General features: G+C 44.7%; 1 protein-coding gene across 4 annotated transcripts in view; it reads left to right on the top strand.

The window, feature by feature from the left end:
* ANKMY1 (ankyrin repeat and MYND domain containing 1) overlaps positions 1 to 20,135 on the top strand; it is a 278,322-nt gene that overhangs the window by 186,750 nt on the left and 71,437 nt on the right. For all 4 annotated transcript variants that reach the window (XM_029616456.1, XM_029616458.1, XM_029616457.1 and 1 more), the window contains one exon: positions 5,653 to 5,808. In XM_029616456.1, the coding sequence (XP_029472316.1) occupies positions 5,653 to 5,808 (156 nt within the window). The remainder of the gene's footprint in view (positions 1 to 5,652; positions 5,809 to 20,135) is intronic.

The following is a 20,135-nucleotide window of genomic DNA, read 5'->3' as shown; positions in this document are numbered from 1 at the left end:
GCTGCAGGAACTCCAGCTGCAGTCCTCTGGCATAGCTGTCGGGAGGCAGTTGATTTGTTATTGTTTAGTCTGTCAATCTGATTTATTATGTCCTCCAGTTTCACAGTGATTCCATCTAGTCACTCAGAGTTATCACCATTAAAAAATGATTCTTGTGATGGCATGAACTCTGCTATTTCCTTGTCCTCTTTGACCATCCCTTTTATCCCTTGATCATCTCGTGGTCAAATGACTCCCTTACAAACTTTTTACTTTGAATGTTCCTGAAAAAAAGTTTTTATTATTTATTTTTACCTCTAAGGCAAGCATCTTATCAAATTTTCTCTCAGCCAGCTTAATTACTTTATTACATCTTATTTATGAGTGCTTCTGCTCTGCCCTGTTTTCCTCATTTGGTTCTACTTTCCATTTTCTGAATGATGTCCTTTTGCCCTTAATTGCCTCTTTCCCCTCAAGATGAATTTACGCCGGTAGATGTTTGGTTTTCCTTCAACTTTTTTTAATGCATGGAATGCGTTTTGACTGGACCTCAAGGATGGTAGTTTTAAACAGTGTCCACGCCTCCTGCAAGTTTTAAATCTTGTGAATTACTCCTTTCAGTTTTTCTCTAATAAATGTCCTTATTTTATCATAGTCTCCCTTTTTATATTTAAATGCTACTGCAGTAGTTTTCCTTACTACCGAATTTTTCACTCCATGATGCACTTTTTTCCCCAAAAGTGGGGGGAAAATGTCTGTGCGTCTTATGGAGCGAATATAAAAAAAAATAATAATTAACTACAAACCCCCACCCTCATGCCCCCCCTCCCCCAAGACTTGCCAAAAGTCCCTGGTGGTCCAGTGGGGTTCCGGGAGCGATCTCCTGTGCTTGAGCCATCGGCTGCCCTTTGCCCTTACTATATCACAGAGGCTACCGGTGTCATTGGTCAGCCCCTGTCACATGGTAGGAGCAATGTGCCACTGGCGCCATTTTGATTACGGCAGCTGACAGCCTAAGTGCAGGAGATCACGCCCGGACCTCCGCTGGACCACCAGGGACTTTCGGCAAGTCTTGGGGGGAGGGGGGGTTATATTTAATTAAATGAAAAGGGTTGAGGTGGGTTGTTTTTTTTTTCCACACAAAGGGGCGGATTTTAAGAGCCCTGCTCGCCGGTGAGCCTATTTTACATAGGCCTACCGGCGCGCGCAGAGCCCCGGGACTCGCGTAAGTCCTGGGGTTTTCTGAGGGGGGCGTGTCGGGGCGTGTTGGGGCAGGCCCGAACCGCGCGGCGTTTTCGGGGCGTGTCGGGAGCGTTCCGGGGGCGGGCCCGGGGGCGTGGCTACGGCCTGGGGCGGTCCGGGGCGTGGCCGCGCCCTCCGGACCCGCCCCCAGGTCACGTCCCGGCGTGCTAGCGGCCCGCTGGCGCGCTGGGATTTACGTCTCCCTCCGGGAGGCGTAAATCCCCTGAGAAAGGTAAGAGGGGGGTTTAGACAGGGCCGGGCGGGTGGGTTAGGTAGGGGAAGGGAGGGGAAGGTGAGGGGAGGGCAAAAGAAAATTCCCTCCGAGGCCGCTCCGATTTCGGAGCGGCCTCGGAGGGAACAGGGGTAGGCTGCACGGCTCGGCGCGCGCCGGCTATATGGAATTGATAGCCTTGCGCGCGCCAATACAGGATTTTAGCGGCTACGCGCGTATCTACTAAAATCCTGCGTACTTTTGCTTGCGCCTGATGCGCCAGCAAAAGTACGCCAAATCCCGCGGTTTGAAAATCTACCCCAAAGAGAATGATAAAAGTTTTCTGATACGGGAAGTGGACTGAAATGCCCTCCCCAGACCCGAAAATGAAATGGGGACAAAACAAAATTGTATGCACACCCCTAACTTGCTCCATAAGATGCACAGACGCCCGGGAACAGAGCCGGTTTAGCACACCATTATTATTATTTTTAATTTTCCCCCTCTGAATCCTAGGTGCGTCTTATGGTCAGGTGCGTCTTATGGAGCGAAAAATACGGTATTTACCCTCCAGTGATTATGACAAATTATATTACATTATGATCAAAGTTGCCAAGTGGATCCACTACCTTTATCTCTTATGCCGGGTTCTGTGCGCTACTGAGAACTAGATCTAATATAGATCTACCTCTTGTCGGTTCTATGACAAACTGCTGAATGAAGCAGTCATTGATGGAATCTAGGAACTCTACCTCACTTGCATGTCCTGATGTGACATTTACCCAATCAGTATTATTGTGTAGCCCATTTCACTAGCCAGTCTAATCTCTGTTAACATTTTACAATATGTTTCCTTTTCCTGGCCAGGCATGTGGTATTATATCCCCACTACTATACTCTTTCCATTTACTCTTGGAATTTCTATCCATAAGGATTATAGAGTGCAATTTGTTTCCTGCAATATTTGTATCCTGCTTGACTCTGTGCCATGCTTAACATATAGTGGAAAAGATGGGGGTCCATTAAAAGGGTCCACTAAGGGTTAGCCCATTTGTATATTACAGTTATAGATGATTTGGGACAATAGGAATCAAAGATTTTGAGATTAGGCTTTTGATTTGCATTACCTGCATATAGTCAACTTTAAGTTTAGAATGGCATGTTTTCAAATGTTGTCTAGAAAAGAAGGGAAAATTAATGGGCACCAACTGGAGAAAATAATGATAAAGAACATCTTCCAACAAACAACTGAGGAAGGAGATGACAATTTTTGCACCTTTAAAGTAAGAGTATACAAGTTATTAAACTCACAGAATAATGTTTATACTGTGTGTTTTTTGTGCGGTGAGAGAGAGGGAGTGCAGCTTCTGCTATGTTCAGTGACATTACTAACTGTCTTTACTTGTGCTATAATAATTACATAGGAAAATGATTAAAAATGACACTTTATATACTGTTATTGTCAGAACATCTCTGTAATAAAACTTGGGTACTTTCTTATCTATCTCTGCCTAATGGTATGTGTAACCACAGTAGTTTACAATAACACTGGCAAACATATACTAATCTTAAAACTAGCAAAAAATTCTAGCAATGTGACTATATGGAATTTAAAATAAATAACTTAACGGTCTGTCCAAGCGACCTCCTCCCCACCCAATATCTGCAAATGTCCCTTCATTAAAAGTTTCCTAGTTCCAAACATAACATCTAGCATATGTCCCCCCCCCCCCCCCCATGGGAATTGAAGGAAACCAATTGTGACAGATCCCAAGCATTTAAACTCCTCCTGTCCAATAACAACACAGCTTTCCCACAGGCTTCATCATCCACATGTATATTCAGATCATCTAAAACTAGCTTGACTAGTACAGGGTTTGCCACTCCTTTCAGCCAGAAGAGGTTTCTACTCCCTGCCACCCAGGTTTCCCTGTGTGAACAAACCAAAGGGCTCACCTGGGAGTTGAACCCATGACCTACCTCTCCTATATATTCAACGAACTCTCTCATCTCTTCTAAACTAGGCTTGGGAGGAGAATAAATCAATAATAAGCCTATTGATTTATTCTCTTTCTTTTTTTCTGAGTAAATGTTTGGCAGTTCTGATATTTTCATTGTACCATTGGTTGTTGTGTTTGGGCTGCTGTTTATATTTTGTAATGATGGGATTGATGCTGTCTGCTACTTTTTTTGTGATATTTAGCCATGATGAGGTAGCATTATTGGAGTTGGATAGATTGATGTTGTTTAATTCGGATTGAAGAGTTTTTTGTAAGAGATCTGTGTTGAATGGTGGATGGTAGGATATTATTTTTGGGGTGCTTTGAGGCATTTTAAGGTTGAGGTTGGTATGTAGTTTAGCTTGGATTAGGTGGTGGTCAGACCATGGTATTTCTGTAGTGTGAGTAGATATTGTTTTCCAAATTTCAGTGTTGACAAAGATAAGGTCAATTGTGTGGCCTGCTTTGTGAGTTGGAGTTTGGATTATTTGTTCAAGATTTAGAGTTAATAGTGCATCAGTGATCGTTTGGCAGGTTTTTGATTGGATAGGTAAGTTGAAATGTATGTTGAAGTCACCAAGTAAGATGATGGGTTTGTTGAGGGAGATGTTATTCATGATAAATTCAATTAGAGGTGAGCAGTTTTTCTCAAGTGCTCCTGGAGGAGAGTAAACGATGCATATCTGAAGTTTTGGTGAATCATATATAGCAATTTCAAAAGGTGGAGGAATGTTAGATGGACAAAGTGTTAGTTGAAGATTTTTTTTAGATATAAGCATTAAGCCACCTCCTTTTTTATTAAATCCCATACCTCAGCAGTTTTATTGAACTGCTTTCACCTCCTTAGAACCCCTTAAGCCCTGTAAAGAATCAGTTTTCACCTCCCTCAAACAACCCTTCTTCCCCACTCATGTCCCCTCATAATTACCATCCCACTCCCATACCTCCCTCTCCCTACCACTACCTCAATGTTTAAACCTCCCACACACATCATAAATAAAGAAACAATAATCCCTACCCCAAAGTCCCCCAAAATTCTCATGAAGGGGCTCACAATGGGGCAAATTTAGTCAGTAAAGTGCACACAGAGTTTACTGCTTTACAGACTGTTATAAAATTACCTTCCCTATGGAAACTGGAATGCACACTTGGAATATAGAGCAGGAAATACTGTATATTCTCCTTCTCAGTGACAATACTAAAGGGTTTGAAAAGCACTATCTAAAGGTGACAAAATGCATGGGGAGGGCAATTTTCAATTACCCTGTAGAGTACTTTAGTACCCTGTAGAGTACCCTGTAGAGTACTTTAGTACTCTTGTAGTTTGCACCTGCTTTGAAATCTCCAAGCGTATTTTCAGTCCTTGACCTAAATTCACCCATTTTTGCATCCAAGTAAAAATATGCACTCTGAGGCGGATTTTAAAAGGGTTACGCGCGTATATTACGCGCATAACCCCGAAAACCTGCTCCTGCGCGCACCAAGCCTATTTTGCATAGGCCCAGCGACGTGCGCAAGACGCGTGTAAGTCCCAGGCCTTGAAAAAATGGGCGGGGCATGGGTGGGACACGGCGATCCGAGGACGTAGGCATGGCCAAAGGCCTCTCCACTGCTACTGGGCCCAGGGATCACGCACCTGCACTTGGCGGGCGCGCACAACCTACACCTGCCCAAAGGCAGGCGTAAATAAAAAAATAAAGGTGGGGGAGATTTAGTAAGAGCTGGGGGGCGGGGAAGGTGGCGGGGGTTGGCGGAAGGAAAGTTCCCTCCGAGGCCGCTCTGATTTTGGAGTGGCCTCGGAGGGAACGGGGAAAGCCATCGTGTCTCCCCTTGGGCTCGGCGTGCACAAGTGTGCACCCCCTTGCGCGCGCCGACCCCAGATTTTATAACATGCGCACGGCTGCACACGTATGTTATAAAATTGGGCGTAGATACGAATATCTGGCCCTCTGTGAGACAGCACACAAACTTTATCTGTACTGACCAGATGCAATTTTCAAAGGCATTTTTCACATGGGTAAACCTGAATTTACCCATGTAAAGAGGGTTGAATATTGCCCCCTGAGTACCCAACTTGAAAACCCAAATCAAAGGTAATAGAAACATTTAATATGTTTAAGGATCTTACATATTTAATTAACTTATTTTGTTATGGATGACTGAAGGCATGCATTGTAGGGAGCTATAAAGTAATCGGGATTTGCCATATTTTATACACAGGCAGAGATTCCAGGTGCGGTACCTGGGTTTCCCATGAAAGGCAGCAATGCAACAGGGGAAGTCCTTTATAACTACTATGAAAAACCAGACGTTGTAGCAGAAGAAGGTGGAAGATCTCCTTTGCATATTGCCTGTGAGAGAGTCAATGAGAACAAGGTGAAGTAAGAACATAAAGTTTCCTACAAAAATGGTATTTGGAGGCAAAAAACTTATGGAAAATGTGCTCTGTGATTTCTGTCCTGTCCTTAAATATGCCTTTTAGGGGCAAAAAATGCAGATTTTATTGTGCATGTTGTTCCCTGCATAATTTTTCCATGGAATGCTTTTTCCTTACAGAATTTGCAGGAAATTAGAACCTTGGGCAAAAGATGCTCTAGTTCAAAATTATCCATATAAACTGATTTTTGGATGTTTTTCTCCTTTATTTTGGCTAGTCCTTTAATCTGGCCCTGTATATGGGCTGTTACGCTTGCTAAGCTTAGATCAAAGCAGAATCACCTTTCTAAGGACTCAGTTCATCTTGTCACCAGGCAAATAGCGTCTCAAGAAAAAAGAAATTTGGGGGCCTGCAGATGGCGCAACCATAACAGATATTTTGCTAACACATTTTGCCTTCCTCCAAACCTGGCTCCCAAGGGATTTAGTCATCCACCCATTTTTAGCTGTATTTTCTTGCCTCCTGAAGGTCTCCACCATGATTATTTTTAATACAGTCTTGAACAAGATTATATTTCTGGATCACTCGTTCTGCCATGTTGCTTCCATAAACGTCTGTTGGTGAAAAAAATCCCAAACTTTATTTTCCTTTTCTCCCTCGAAAAATTATGGGAACTAACAACTGCTTTGTTCTCTTTTATTCTTTCGTATTGAATTGAATTGAATTGAATTGAATATGAAATGTTATTAGGAATGATGTCAAAGAAGGTCCTGTTTTAGAACCATTTCTGACTGAAAATCATGGCACTCATTGGTTGAAAAGCAGTTTGGCAATAAACTTACTAATTGCACACGCTGCCTTACCCCCCCCCCCCTCCCCTGCAATCATTCTTTATCTCACACATACACACTCAAACATGCACCTGTGTGCCTGCAGTGAAACACATCAATCGTGTGAACACATCACTAAAATCTGTACAAACAAAATACAGGTCATCAAAGCTACAAAAAGAAAAAAAAACAACTTATAGTTTATATTTTTTCTGCTCTAATATGCATTCTGCTGCCAGTGGGGGAGGAGGTGGGAAAGGTACTGTCTATGGGGCAGATTTTAAAAAAGTACGCACACGCATACTTTTGTTCGCACAACTGGCGCAAACAGGAGTACGCCAGATTTTAATAGATACGCGCGTAGCTTTTAAAATCCAGGCTCGGCGCACGCAAGGCTGCGCAAAATCGGCAGCCTGCACATGCGGAGCCACGCAGCCTGCCTCCGTTCTTTCCGGTGTCCCCCACCTTCCCTTTCCTTCCCCTAACTAACCTGCCCCCCGGCCCTAACTAATTCCCCCCCCCCCACACCTTTATTTCAAAAGTTACGCCTGCCCAAGGCAGGCGTAACTTGCGCCGGGCCAGCTGCCGGCACGCCATGTTCCGGTCCGGGGGCTGGTCCGGAGGCTGCGGCCACGCCCCGGAGCACCCCGATGATGCGCCAGCCGCGACACACCCCCAACACGCCCTCGACACGCCCCCCCCAGGAAAGCCCCGGGACTTAAGCGCGTCCCGGGGCTTGCGCACGCTGCCAAGTCTATGCAAGATAGGCTCGGCGCGCACAGGGGGTGGAAGGGACAGCTTTTCGAGGGTTATGCGCTTAACCCTTTGAAAATCTGCCCCTATGCCTTGGAGATTGGGTGCCATCTTCTCTGGGGTGACCACAGTTTCCTCCACTTGCTGCCAGAGGCATATGATCAAGATATTATTCTGGGGCAGAATCAGAAAAAAAGGGCTAACCAGAGAAGAGGAAGCATAGAGAATACAAAACTAGCAAGAACAAAATCAGAAAGGCAGCAGCTATAGCTACAGAAGGGGGCATCTTTTCTATCTTAGGGTAAACCAAAGGGCATTTATACCCAGATGGCATCCCTGCACTGGAAGATTCATGCTCTTCAGAGAGACTGTTGCATATTCTATTTAGACAGATGAAATAAGTAAAAGAGGAAACGAAGTAACATAAGAAGGAAACAGTTAAGTATATGACCATACATTAACACTAGAAAAGCAAGAATGCACAGGAAAGAAATGAAATTCAAAGAAACAAAGGACAGGACAATTTCTGGCTACGTGACAAACATCACTCATTGAACAACTCTGAGTGAAGAAAACCTCTAACAGAATGAGACACTGATAGAGGCTGAGAGGTAAAGCTGCTTAAATATTCCCTTTTACTATATTTTATCATTTAACCAATCTGTATTTACATAAGAACATAAGACTGGGTCAAACCAAGGGCTCATCAACCCAGCATCCTATTTCCAACAGTATCTAAGCCAAGCCACAAGTACCCAGCAAATACTTAAACATTAAATAGATCTCAAGCTACTATTGCTTATTAATTAATAGCAGTTTATGGATTTTTCCTCTAGGAACTTATCCAAATCTTTTTTAAACCTGGTTACACTAACTGCCATAACCACATCCCCCGGTAATGAATTCCAGAGCTTGATTATGTACTGAATGAAAAAGAATTTTCTAGGGATGTACAGAAGGGTTGGATTCATTCGATTCGGTATTCGTATTCGTCGGAACCCAAATACATTGCATTCTATCAATGGGGGACCCGATCCGTTATATTTGTTTTCCAATTCCGTCAATGGGGGACATATTTGCAGCCTATTTTTGGCTGCAGAATTGGGGTTTTATTATCATTTCTGATGAAACTTCTGGGGAGCAATCATCAGAACAAGAAAAGAGCTCCAAGGTACTTAGACTGTGGCAAAGTAGCACCAAAGTGGCATGAATAGCCTAAAGCACTGTAAAGGGGCAAATGGGTACCAGAAGTGGCAAGAGTGCTTTAACAGAGGCACAAAGCAGCAGCGAGAGTGTCAAAAACACACCACAGCTTCAAAACAGATGCATGAACCCTCGAAGGCAGCATGACAGGCAAAGCGGCAAGACAAGTGGCATCAACACCCTACAGCACAATGAAGGGGGAACATAGCAAGCAGAAAGACTAGCACCAACACACTGAGGAACCATGTTAGTGGCAAGGACACCACAAGGAGTTGAGTGAGTCATCTGGTGTATGGCAGCAAGGCAGAGTGGCAGAAAGCTGATAGGGGCAAGACAGGCTGACAGAGCGGAGGAAGTCTGGTCCCTGTGGTTTTGATAGGGGCAAGACAGGTTGGCCCTGGGGAGAGTTCCCTTTCCTTTGAGCAGGAAAGGGCTCCCTAGAATGGGTTCGCCCCTAGAGCGGGGTGTTTCCATTGGTGTCTAGTGAACTCTCGCTGGTCTTTTAAAATCTGGTGGACGTAGCAGATATACAAACGAGAATTTTCAAGGCTGAGGTGGAGGAGGGTGCATGTGAACAGCGGTTCAACATGGGTCAGAGGGTAGATACAGGCTGGCTACATCTGGGGAGAGTTCCCTTTCCTTTGAGCAGGAAAGGGCTCCGCAGAATGGGTTGGCCCCTAGAGTGGAGCACGAGCCTTCAAAGCCTGGCGACGTGGAGCAGGGTGCCATGTGAACAGCGGTTCAACATGGGTCAACCGGTGCTGAGAGATAGGCTGCTACATCAGGGAGAGTTCCCTTTCCTTTGAGCAGGAAAGGGCTCGGTGAAATGGGTTGGCCCCTAGAGTGTATAATGGTACAAATTGTTAGGATTTAAGCATGTGCAAACAGATCATGACTTCATGAGCAAGATGGAGGAAGTTCTTTTCTCTGCCCTGAAATGAAAAGAAAATTGTTTGTTTTATTTAAGGATCCATGCTGTGAAGGATTAGTATTTTGAATTGCAGGAGACTGAGGTTTCCCTTTGCAACGAGGGTTCAGCCGTTAGGACCAAATGAAGCACTGACGTCATCTCCTGCCCAAATCTACAATGTCAACCTATGTTGACTTTGTACCCTACAGTGCCTCTGTAAACAATGGGAACACAGAGGATGAACTAGAATGCAACACTGCAACTACCACCAGTTTTCGATAGTACTAGAAACATTACTGTTGGCACCAAAGAAAGATTTCGGGAACATGGCCCATATGATGAAGGTCAGGAAAACTATTAATCATATGAAATATGCAAGCTCCAAATATCTGAAGTCAGCTTTTTATGTTCTTACATTCCAAATGTGGCCGGACAGGCACAGCATTCGAAGTCAAGCCATTTTAGGAACATAAGGCCAGGACGGACAGGCACAGCATTCGAGGATAGAGGTCAAGCCCTTTTAGGGACATAAGGCTTGGACGGATCATCAGTCAGGTGTACCCCGTGTGAAAGGGAAACTCGCCCTACAGTACAATTGTCTTCTATTGGTGAAGGACCTGCTGTTAGCAAAAGTCCGTGAACAGGAATGCCATAGGCAGAGACAGATTAGGTGTGAAGCAGAGGAGGAAACAGCAGGCACTTCAGAGAGTTGTGCTAGCCCAAGCAGGAGCAGCAATCTGAGAGTGACAGCTAGTACAGCAATCGAGGATAGAGGTCAAGCCCTCGTAGGGATGTAAATCCTGGACAGACAGTCAGGCACAGCATTTGAGGATAGAGGACAAGCCCTTTTAGGGACATAAGGCCTGGATGGACAGGCACAGCAATCGAGGATAGAGGTCAAGCCCTCGTAGGGATGTAAAGCCTTGTCGGACAGGCAGGCAAAGCATTTGAGGATAGAGGTCAAGCCCTTTTAGGGACATAAGGCCTGGATGGACAGGCACAACAATTGAGGATAGAGGTCAAGCCCTCATAGGGACGTAAAACCTGGACGGACAAGCACAGCATTTGAGGATAGAGGTCAAGCCCTCGTAGGGACATAAGGCCTGGACAGACAGGCACAGCAGTAGAGGTCAAGCCCTCGTAGGGACATAAGGCCTGGACAGACAGGCAGGCACAGCATTTCAGGCTAGATGTCAAACCCTCATAGAGACATAAATCCTGGACGGACAGGCACAGCATTAGAGGTCAAACCCTCATAGAGACATAAATCCTGGACAGACAGGCACAGCATTAGAGATCAAACACTTTTAGGGACATAAATACTGGATGGACAAGCAGGCACAGCATTTGAGGCTAGAGGTCAAGCCCTTTTAGGGACATAAGGTCTGGACGGATAGGCACAGCATTAGAGGTCAAACCCTCATAGAGACGTAAAGTCTGGACGGACAGGCACAGCATTAGAGATAAAACACTTTTAGGGACATAAAGACTGGACGGACAGGTTAGAGGTCAAACCTTCGTAGGGACATATGGCCTGGACGGACAGGCACAGCATTCGAGGATAGAGGTCAAGCCCTTTTAGGGGCATAAGGTCTGGACGGACAGGCATAGCATTAGAGGATTTCCTTTGTGCAGGTATGTTGTGGTTTGACCTGTCACTTCTTCCTGAACTGGTTAACTGCCAGAAGAAAATGGCATCTTTTTCATTTCTGAAAGATAATGGGCTCCCATGGCGGCTTTGTTTCGTCGGAGGTCAGGTTTCCTCTTCACCGCACGGCCTTGCTTCATTGGAGTTCAAAAACTTCTATTCCTCCCACCCCACCCCACCTGCGGGCATTCTGATGCCTGCCTCACCGGCCAATCAAAGGCTTCCTCCCTTCTTCCTACTCCCACTGGTAGGGAGGAGGCTTCCGATTGGCCTGCTTGGGGGCAGGCAGAATGAAGGAGGCTTCCCATTGGGTAATGGGGTTAGGAAAAAAGGAGGCTTCCAATTGGCCCGAGGGGGCTGGAAAAGGCAAAAGGAAAGTAGAACGGGGTAGTGGGACACCGGGAGACGCGACACACCTGCCGGTGTTTGGCGACACACTAGTGTGTCGCGACACACCGGTTGAGAAGCACTGCCCTAGGGGATTCTGCACACCTGTGTCCATTGAACTAGAAAGTTCATGAAGGGGTGTCTGCACGCCACTAATCCCTGCAGCATCATATAGATGGAATTCCACCAGGTGGCAATGTCTTGAATGAAACGCTTGTGAGGCATCTCCAAATCAGTCTGCTTTTGTCGGAGAACCTGCCCCGCCTTCACACGTCTGTGGAAGTGCGCTGCTATGTTCCTGCACTTCTGTATTAACCTATGCAGGTATTCATTCTCTTGGTCATTGGACTCCAACCCCAGAGATGATTTCACTACCAGGTGCAGAGTGTGTGCAAAACATCGGATGTTCTTAAAGCGCCCCTCGGTTATTGCCTTTACCATGTTTGCACCATTGTTTGTGACAAAGAACCCTGCCTGAGGATTCCTGTCTCACTGGTGTAGTTGCCAGCCCTCCAGCATCTAGCCGATGCATGCTAGAATATTGGCTACGGTATGGGCCTGTGCAGTAAAGCCCACCTCCACCCTGATACTTGTTCACTAATAGAGCTGCTGCCTGCCCCTGCCTCAGCCAGGTCCCACCAGTGTGCTGTCAGGGAGAGGTAAGAGTATGCAGCATTCATGGTGGTCCAGATATCGCAGGTGAAATGCACACTCCCCTCTGCCTTAGCTAGCAGCGCTTCGATGTAACTGTGACACTGCTTGTACAGACTGGGGATGACCTTTCTGCTAAACGTGGTTCTGGAGGGGACTTTGTAATTTGGAAGTACGACCTTCAGAAAATGCTTGAAACCCACATTCTCCAGTATCTGCAAGGGCTGGTCATCAAGGGTAATCATTTCACCAATGCTCCTGGTTACAACTTTTGAGGCTGCCTGCCTCTTACCCCGGGATAGCGTTACCGCACTCCACCCCATTTCCTCCATGGTAGTTGTTGCTTCTGCCACATGTCAGGAGGTTGCTGGCCTGCCACTTGACTTCTAGAAGGGCCTGAGGGCATGGGGTGACTCTACTCCTTTTCAACCACTTTACGCTGCTTGGAAGGGGTCCCCTGACTGGTACTCCCACCATCCCCAGATGGCAGTACTGCTGTTGGGTATTTCCTCTTCATATGATGTGTCATGCCAAAATTAGATAGATGTCCCATTTGCTTGCCTCTGCTAATAGCCCTGCCACAGTAATTACATCGAGCAAAATGCGGGTCCTCCGTCACTTTACAGTGGCTCCAGATTGCAGATGTCGTTCGTGATCCTTCCTTCTGTATAGCCTTGGGGTGGATGCTGGCACTGGAGCTGAAGTAGTGGGTGCACCCTGAGAAGCAATGCCAGGGGCATCAGTCACACTCTGTGCCTGCGCTGACTGCTCTTCCTCCTCCTCATCATCAGTTTCATCTCTCCCCTGCTGCACTGAAGTGGAGGTTAAGACAGGACTAACGAATCCTAAAACTTTGTCAGCTATTACTTCTTCCGTTTCTGATGAGAATCCCACACAAGATGATTCTTCATCGGAATCAGAAGCAAACAGTGCCTGCGCTACATTTTCAACGCTAAGTCGAGACTGCTGTTGACCTGCTGCTTTTGGGTATCGCCATTTTGTCTTGCATGATTCAGCTCCCCTTCCCTCACCTCCAAAACTACAGGGTCAGAAACAGGTGGTAGCAATGCATCATGTTTAGATTTCATTTTTTTCCAGATGGAACTGCCTGCCCCTCCAAAGAGTTTAGATTGCAACAGGTCCCTTTTTAACTTTAATGGGGGGCTGGCAATCCTTTTTGAGGTGTCTCCTCTCCCAGTCCCAATCACCCAACCACGTCTAGCTTTCCCTGACATTATGGATTTAAAGTCACTGCCTACTAGGGATTTCAATTAAAATAATTATTTCCAAAAGATGCCCACTGGGGATTTGGCTTTTCAGACCACCGCTGTCCCAATATACGTGAGTCTGCTAAACTGTCTGCCCACAGGCACAGTGCCTTGATGTGCACTAATCTAATGTATGTGCACACACCGAGCTTGTAACTACAAAAGAGGCCCACTGGGGATTTGGCTTCACAGACCACCGCTGTCCCAATATACGTGAGTCTGCTAAACTGCCTGCCCACAGGCACAGTGCCTTGATGTGCACTAATGTAATGTGTGTGTGCACATACCGAGCTTGTAACTACAAAAGAGGCCCACTGGGGATTTGGCTTCACAGACCACCTCTGTCCCAATATAAATGAGTCTGCTAAACTGCCTGCCCAGAGGCACAGTGCCTTGATGTGCAATAATGTAATGTATGTGCACACAACAAAGTGGTAACTACAAAAGAGGCCCACTGGGGATTTGACTTCACAGAGGAGCACTGCTGTCCCAATATATGTAAGTCTGCAAAACTGCCCAGTGCCCACTATCACTGATGCCCAGGGCACTTCCTTCTTTGATTAAAAGAACACAGAGAGACAGTGAGTTCAATAAAACAAACTACTGTAGTTAACAAAATACCCTTGCTTGGCACAGCAACAAAATCAATGAAATATCCTTTCCATTAGCTATTCTGTCAAACTAGCTAGAAATTGAATATATCTCCCAGCAACAGCACCCAAATGCTGCTTGCAACCGACCCCAAGGGGTAAAATAAGCAGCAAAATGCCACTGCTACTGTAGCTAAATAAATCAAAGACCTGTTATATGGATGTCAATTTGAGATCTGAGTGTACCTTCATACGATGCTGTAAAATGATACTGCTATCGTGTCTGTGAGCCTAAAACAAGGCTTCAAAATCATTAGGTACCTCAGTAGCTCTTAATGTTGATGAGTCCACTTCCAGATTACTGCATTGATTGCATTGATGATATCTGTAATAAAGCCATTAATGTCACTTATCTTCTTATGGTCGGTCTTGTGCAGCTGACATCCAGATGTTTCGGAGACTGGCTCCTTCTTCAAGGGCTGAAATTACTCAAGAGAGACTTGTGGAACTGAGATAAATTCTAAAAAGAGCGTGAATAAAGACATCTTTCAGTTATTGAAACAATTTTCACTTAACTTGGGACATCAGGGAATGGAATGTAATACATACGTACTATAATGGCAGAGTAGTGATGACAATGTTCATTCATTTAATGTGGACTATCCCGCTGTGTTTAGCGGTCTGTGGAGCTCCGCTGAAATAATGAAGCAAGTATCTTAGAGAGGATACTTAATAGTTAATAATACTTAATAGTTAATAATAGTTCAGTATAAGAGGCAAAGAATACATTCCTTACAGATGTTGTATAAGAACCCAAGGAATCACTCTGCTCTACCACTTCTAGAAGTCTGGAATGTGTCCAAGCTTGGGGGTCTGTAGATGAATCCCAGTAAGCCCTGTCAAGGTCATAGGTAAATACCCAGGTGAGCCCTATTGTTCAGCCACAGTGAGCTTAGGAACTGTAGCCGCTCTTAGTCCCAAATCTGTCATTCTGAACCTGTATCATTGGGTGTTCAGCCTCTTCTCAATTGAGTCACATCATGACTCAGAGAAAATCATGGCCCCAAGAAGGGCAGACCCTGGTTCAAGCTCAGGAAGAGCTCTCTTTTACACATCCTCCTTCATAGAAGTGACTTCCATGCATCCCTGCAGATCCTCCAGGATAAAAATGGTACCCTGACATATGCTCACAGGTCCTTCCTACAGTGAAACAAACATATTAGTAGAGATATCTGTGCACAGTGCATCCTGTGGCCACACTTTAGTTTCTGGAGTAAGAACTCAGGATTGCCTGAACAAAAACAGGATTGTTAGCTATAAGTGTTAATATAAGCTGCACTGACTGCTGGTGGTGCATTGACTTTGGGAGGTATGAATTCCCCTCAACACTGAGCACTCTAAGGATGAGAGAAATAGACAATTGTCCAGATACTTACACCCTAAGAATGGTGGACAATTTCTTCGATTCCAGCATTGAAGAGTTCTGATGACGTGTATTGAGAAAAGACCAAAAAGTATTAGCATAGGTTTCTGTTGTTGTATGATGCCAAGTGTGATGACATTCTGGCTGCTGCCAGGAAGTTTATTTGAGGTACACAAGTTCATCAGGGTCTAGACTCCTAACAAAGAAGTGCTGTCCTCATTGAGGCCTTGTCTGTTATCAGTATTTGGGCTTCGTCCATACTGCCAATCTACTCAGACAGCATATTCCTAGTGGTTTGGTAATAGATCTGGAGACTTCTCTGATCAGGAAGGGTCAATAGGTCTCTTCCTTTCTTGTGAAGGCTATAGGGACATGGAATTTATCCTACAGAGTACCTCTCCTTTGCTGACTTTAGGAGAAGAAGAAAGAGTCCAGGGCCAATATGCATGACATCCTCTTGTTTGTGGATCTCCCAAGAATATTTTGATAGTAATCATCAATGAGATCCTTCAGGAGATGCAGATGAGAATGTGGGAAAATCCCCTCTCTGTTCTTCCAGTGAATAAAAAGGCAGACAATATATAGCATCAGAAGATTCCCAGATTGAAGAAGGAGCAACTGCCTCATCAGTCAATTATGGCTGAATCTACTCTCAGAAAGGCCAAAAGGTGAGTCGTGTGATGTTCTGCTGAGAGGCAGACATGAACAGGAGTAGCTCCCCCGGCCTACATTAAAATTTGTAATTTTCTATATTCTCTCTCGCAAATATTGGCTGCACCTTTTTAGACACAATGTCTAAGAAGTCCATTCCTGCGATGTGGGTGGATAAAACTAAAAGCCAGCGGACATCGAAGAAAGCGACAGCTGAGAGAGTGCCTATCAGAGAATTCAGGCTCCGTGGAAGACTGGCCGGAACTCACCACTTCAGCAGAGCATACAGTGACACTGCAAAAAATGTTTGACAAATTTTCACAACAACTATCAGACAATATTGATTCAAAACTAGTGGTAGTGGTGGAAAAAGTGGCAACTCTAGTTTCATCAGTGCAAGACAACTTGGCACAGATTAATGAGATGGTCACCCGGGTTGAAGAGATCAAGATGTCACTGACACAGGCTAGATCTAAGGTGGAAGCGGTAGAGAGGAAATATGCAGCCATACTGGAGAAGACTGATGACATGGAAAATAGAGGTAGGCAAAAAATCTTTTTGCTGGGATTGCCTGAAAATGTGGAAGGCAAAGATCCGGTGGCCATTTTTTTCAAAATGGCTGCCGGAGGTACTGGACTTGAGACTTGGAAAGGCTGAATGAGGATTGAAAGAGCTCACAGGGCACTGGCCCCTCCCCCCTACTGTCCGGTGGCAGACTGCGGGCAGTAATTATTCAAGTGTATAGCTATGCTGATAAAACAAGGATAACGGCGAAAGCCAGAACGCAACCATCTATTATGTATAACTCACATAAAGTTATGTTTTTTCAAGATTTTTTACTGAATGTACAGAGGAAGTGGGCAAGCTTCCAGGAGGTGAAACATGGATTGTGGACCAAGGGATATTCATACACTCTACTATACCCTGCAAGGCTCAAAGTCATGCTGGCGGGATGTCCACTGATATTTTTTGATACAGTGGATGTAGCAAAGCAATTTTTGCCTGATGAGAACGTTGGAGCAGATGGGGAAAATGGCAGCTTGCAGAGGTGCTAATGTACGAGAGCGAGAGAGAAAGCTAAAATCTGCTGGGGGAGGGGCAAAGAAGGTGTGGTAAAATAATTTCTTTTTTTTTGACAATTGTTTATACTTTTATGTTTGTTTTTCAATAATGCAATGCAACGAGCTGATGAGCTGGACTATTTTTTTTTTTTTTGCTTTTTTACCATGCCGGGCCTGGCGGTTACACAGGAATGCAGGCTGCTAGCACTTGGCTTGGTGACAGACTTGGTGTGAAGTGAAAGACATGGCCCTATTTTCCCCACGGAAAGAATGTTGGGAATATGGTTCTCAAGCTGTGGTGGGATGGAACCCTTGACTTATCCCTTCCCCAGAGTTGTTGTACTAAAGAAACCGTACTGTATCCAGGTCCAGATGCAGCTAATGTGAAACATATATTGGACGTATGCTATTTTTTTTATGTTGCCAGGGTTTTTTTCTGTATTTTTGTGATCCTTTTGTTTTTTTATTGAGTTTGGTGCAGGGTAGCATCCCCAGGGCCTATTTTTTGCCTTCGGGGCTTGCTACGTGGTTACTTTTTTTGTATTTGTTTACAGATTGTTTGCAGAATGGATGTTTTGTTTTTCTGGAGTTTCTATACTGCAGAGACTAGACTGTTGCACCAAAGATTCTTTTCCTGGTTAATGAGCATTGACCGAAGTAGGGTGGGGGAGTGGGGATGGGAGGGAGTTGGGGTTAGTAGGGTTAGATTGGGTGGGTTGGGGTAAGGTGCTGGGAAATGGGTGGTAAGTGAGGGTGGATAGTGTAGCTAGGAGAGGGCTCTGTGTTGGGGTTTTGACGACACGGGATTTGAAGTTTAAATTAGGCAGCACTAGGGCTTATGTAGTCTTTTTCAGGAGGTTGGTTACTGTCATGCATGGGAAATGGGTGAAATCTGGGAAAGTTATTAAATTCTCTGATAATGGCTGAAGTTAAAATTGTTTCATTGAATTTCATCCCCAGTGAAAAGAAGTAGGATTCTGCAGTTTTTGAAGCAGAAGGAAGAAAATATTGCTTTTATATAAGAGACTCACTTGGTGGCTAGTGAACATGCAAAATTAAAAAGGGCATGAGTGGGACAGATATATGTAGCTTCTTTTTCTTCAAAATGTAGGGATGTCTTTGTTCTAATCCATAAAACCCTTCCATCACAGATTCACGGTTTCTGTTGTGATCCAGAAGGCCGATATGTGATTCTAGAATGCAGTTTGTATGAGAAGTCAATAACATGTGTTAATGTCTATGGGCCAAATGTGGGGCAGGCTGCTTTCTACATTAAATTGCAGGAGACCTTGGCAAGATTTGACACAGAATGGGTTTGCATGGGTGGAGATTGGAATGTGAGTCTCCACCCGTTACTGACATGATGATAGCGGTAAGGGTATTAGAGACATGATGCAGATCTTTGACCTTGTAGATGTTTGGAGAGAAAACAATCCAAGCAGTAGAAATTACATGCATTTCTTTCCAAGATTCCAGACTTATAGTCAAATAGATTTTTACCAGCAAGGGCATTGTAAAATTAAACTTTAAACCTGATATCTTGGAGTGATCATCATGCAATCTCTCTGTCTTTTGCAGTACACGGTGATGGGAGCCTCAGACAGTGGAGACTTAATACATCTATGCTAGGGAAAAAGGATTTTGTGGAAAAGATTAAGAGGGTCATAGAGGATTTTGCGGCCTATAACCCTCCAGATGAATTTAATCCAACTCTTAGATGGGAGTCCCTAAAAGTGTTGGTGCATGGGCATGTAATATCATATGCTAGTCACTACAATAAAAAGAGAAAGGCTGAGCAGGAAGAAATGGAAACTCAGATTAAGTCACTGGAAAGTAAACACAAGGTAGACTGCTCCAATGTGACAAATAAAAAAATTGTGTCTGCTTAGGGACATGATTAAAGAATTTCAAGTCGATGCAATTGAAAAGTCTATGAGGTTCTTGAAGCAAAGATATTACGAGCATGGTATTACAGCAGGTTGCCTGGTCTTACATGTTTGTGGCTTTGGAAAATTTTGGGATACCGTGGGAATTTCTTTCTTGGAACAATACTTTGTATATGAATCCTACAGCGAGGGTGTTGACGGGGTAGTATCCGCTCCTTTTGTTATTGAGAGGGAAACCAGACAGGGGTGTCCCCTGTCTCCAATGCTTTTGATTTAGCAGTGGAACCATTGGCTCAGGCGATTTAGGAGGTCCCAAAGAATAGAGGGGGTAACATGTCTTGGCTTGTTTCATAAAATTTCAATGTATGTGGATGACACATTGGTTTATGTGACTAATATGGCCCACTGTTTGCCTGCTTTCATGTCACTTATTGAAAAGTTTGGAGAACTTTCTGGATATCTAATCAATTTTAATAAATCTGAGCTGATGTTTTTGCGGCCCGAATGGCAAAATATCCCTGCAGTAAATCTTTTTAAAAGAGCAGAGGCTGTTTTCAGGTATTTAGGCATTTGGATCTTATGAGACTATACTAGCCTATTTAGGGAAAATTATGCTCCAATTTTGAAAAATAAATAAGGGCAGATCTGAGAAGATAGTATTCTTTGAACATACCCCTTCTGGGGAGGGTCAACCTGATTAAGATGGTTATTTTGCCTAGGATGATTTATCCTTCATGCACCTCCCATGTGAAGTACCCATGCAGGTCCTACAGACTTTAAAAGGGGAAATCGCTACTTTTACATTGCAGGGGAAGCCACCTAGTTTGAAGTATAACATTTTGGTTAAACCTTGGGAGACCGGGGGGTTGGGACTTCCTCACTTCCAATGGTATTACTGGGCCTGCAGGTTGTCGTGTTTACGTATATGGCTCAGGATGGATGCTTCATAAGCCTGGCTTTCGCTGGAAGAGGAGGGGCGATGGGGTGCAGTCTGGCGTCACTATTGCATATGCCGCCCACATCCAATTCATAGAGGCAGGCGGTGCGCAGGAATTCTATAATTGC

The sequence above is a fragment of the Rhinatrema bivittatum genome, chromosome 9 (assembly GCF_901001135.1).
Source record: "Rhinatrema bivittatum chromosome 9, aRhiBiv1.1, whole genome shotgun sequence".
In the NCBI taxonomy this organism is placed as follows: Eukaryota; Metazoa; Chordata; class Amphibia; order Gymnophiona; family Rhinatrematidae; genus Rhinatrema; species Rhinatrema bivittatum.
This window is presented reverse-complemented; position numbering and strand designations above follow the sequence as displayed.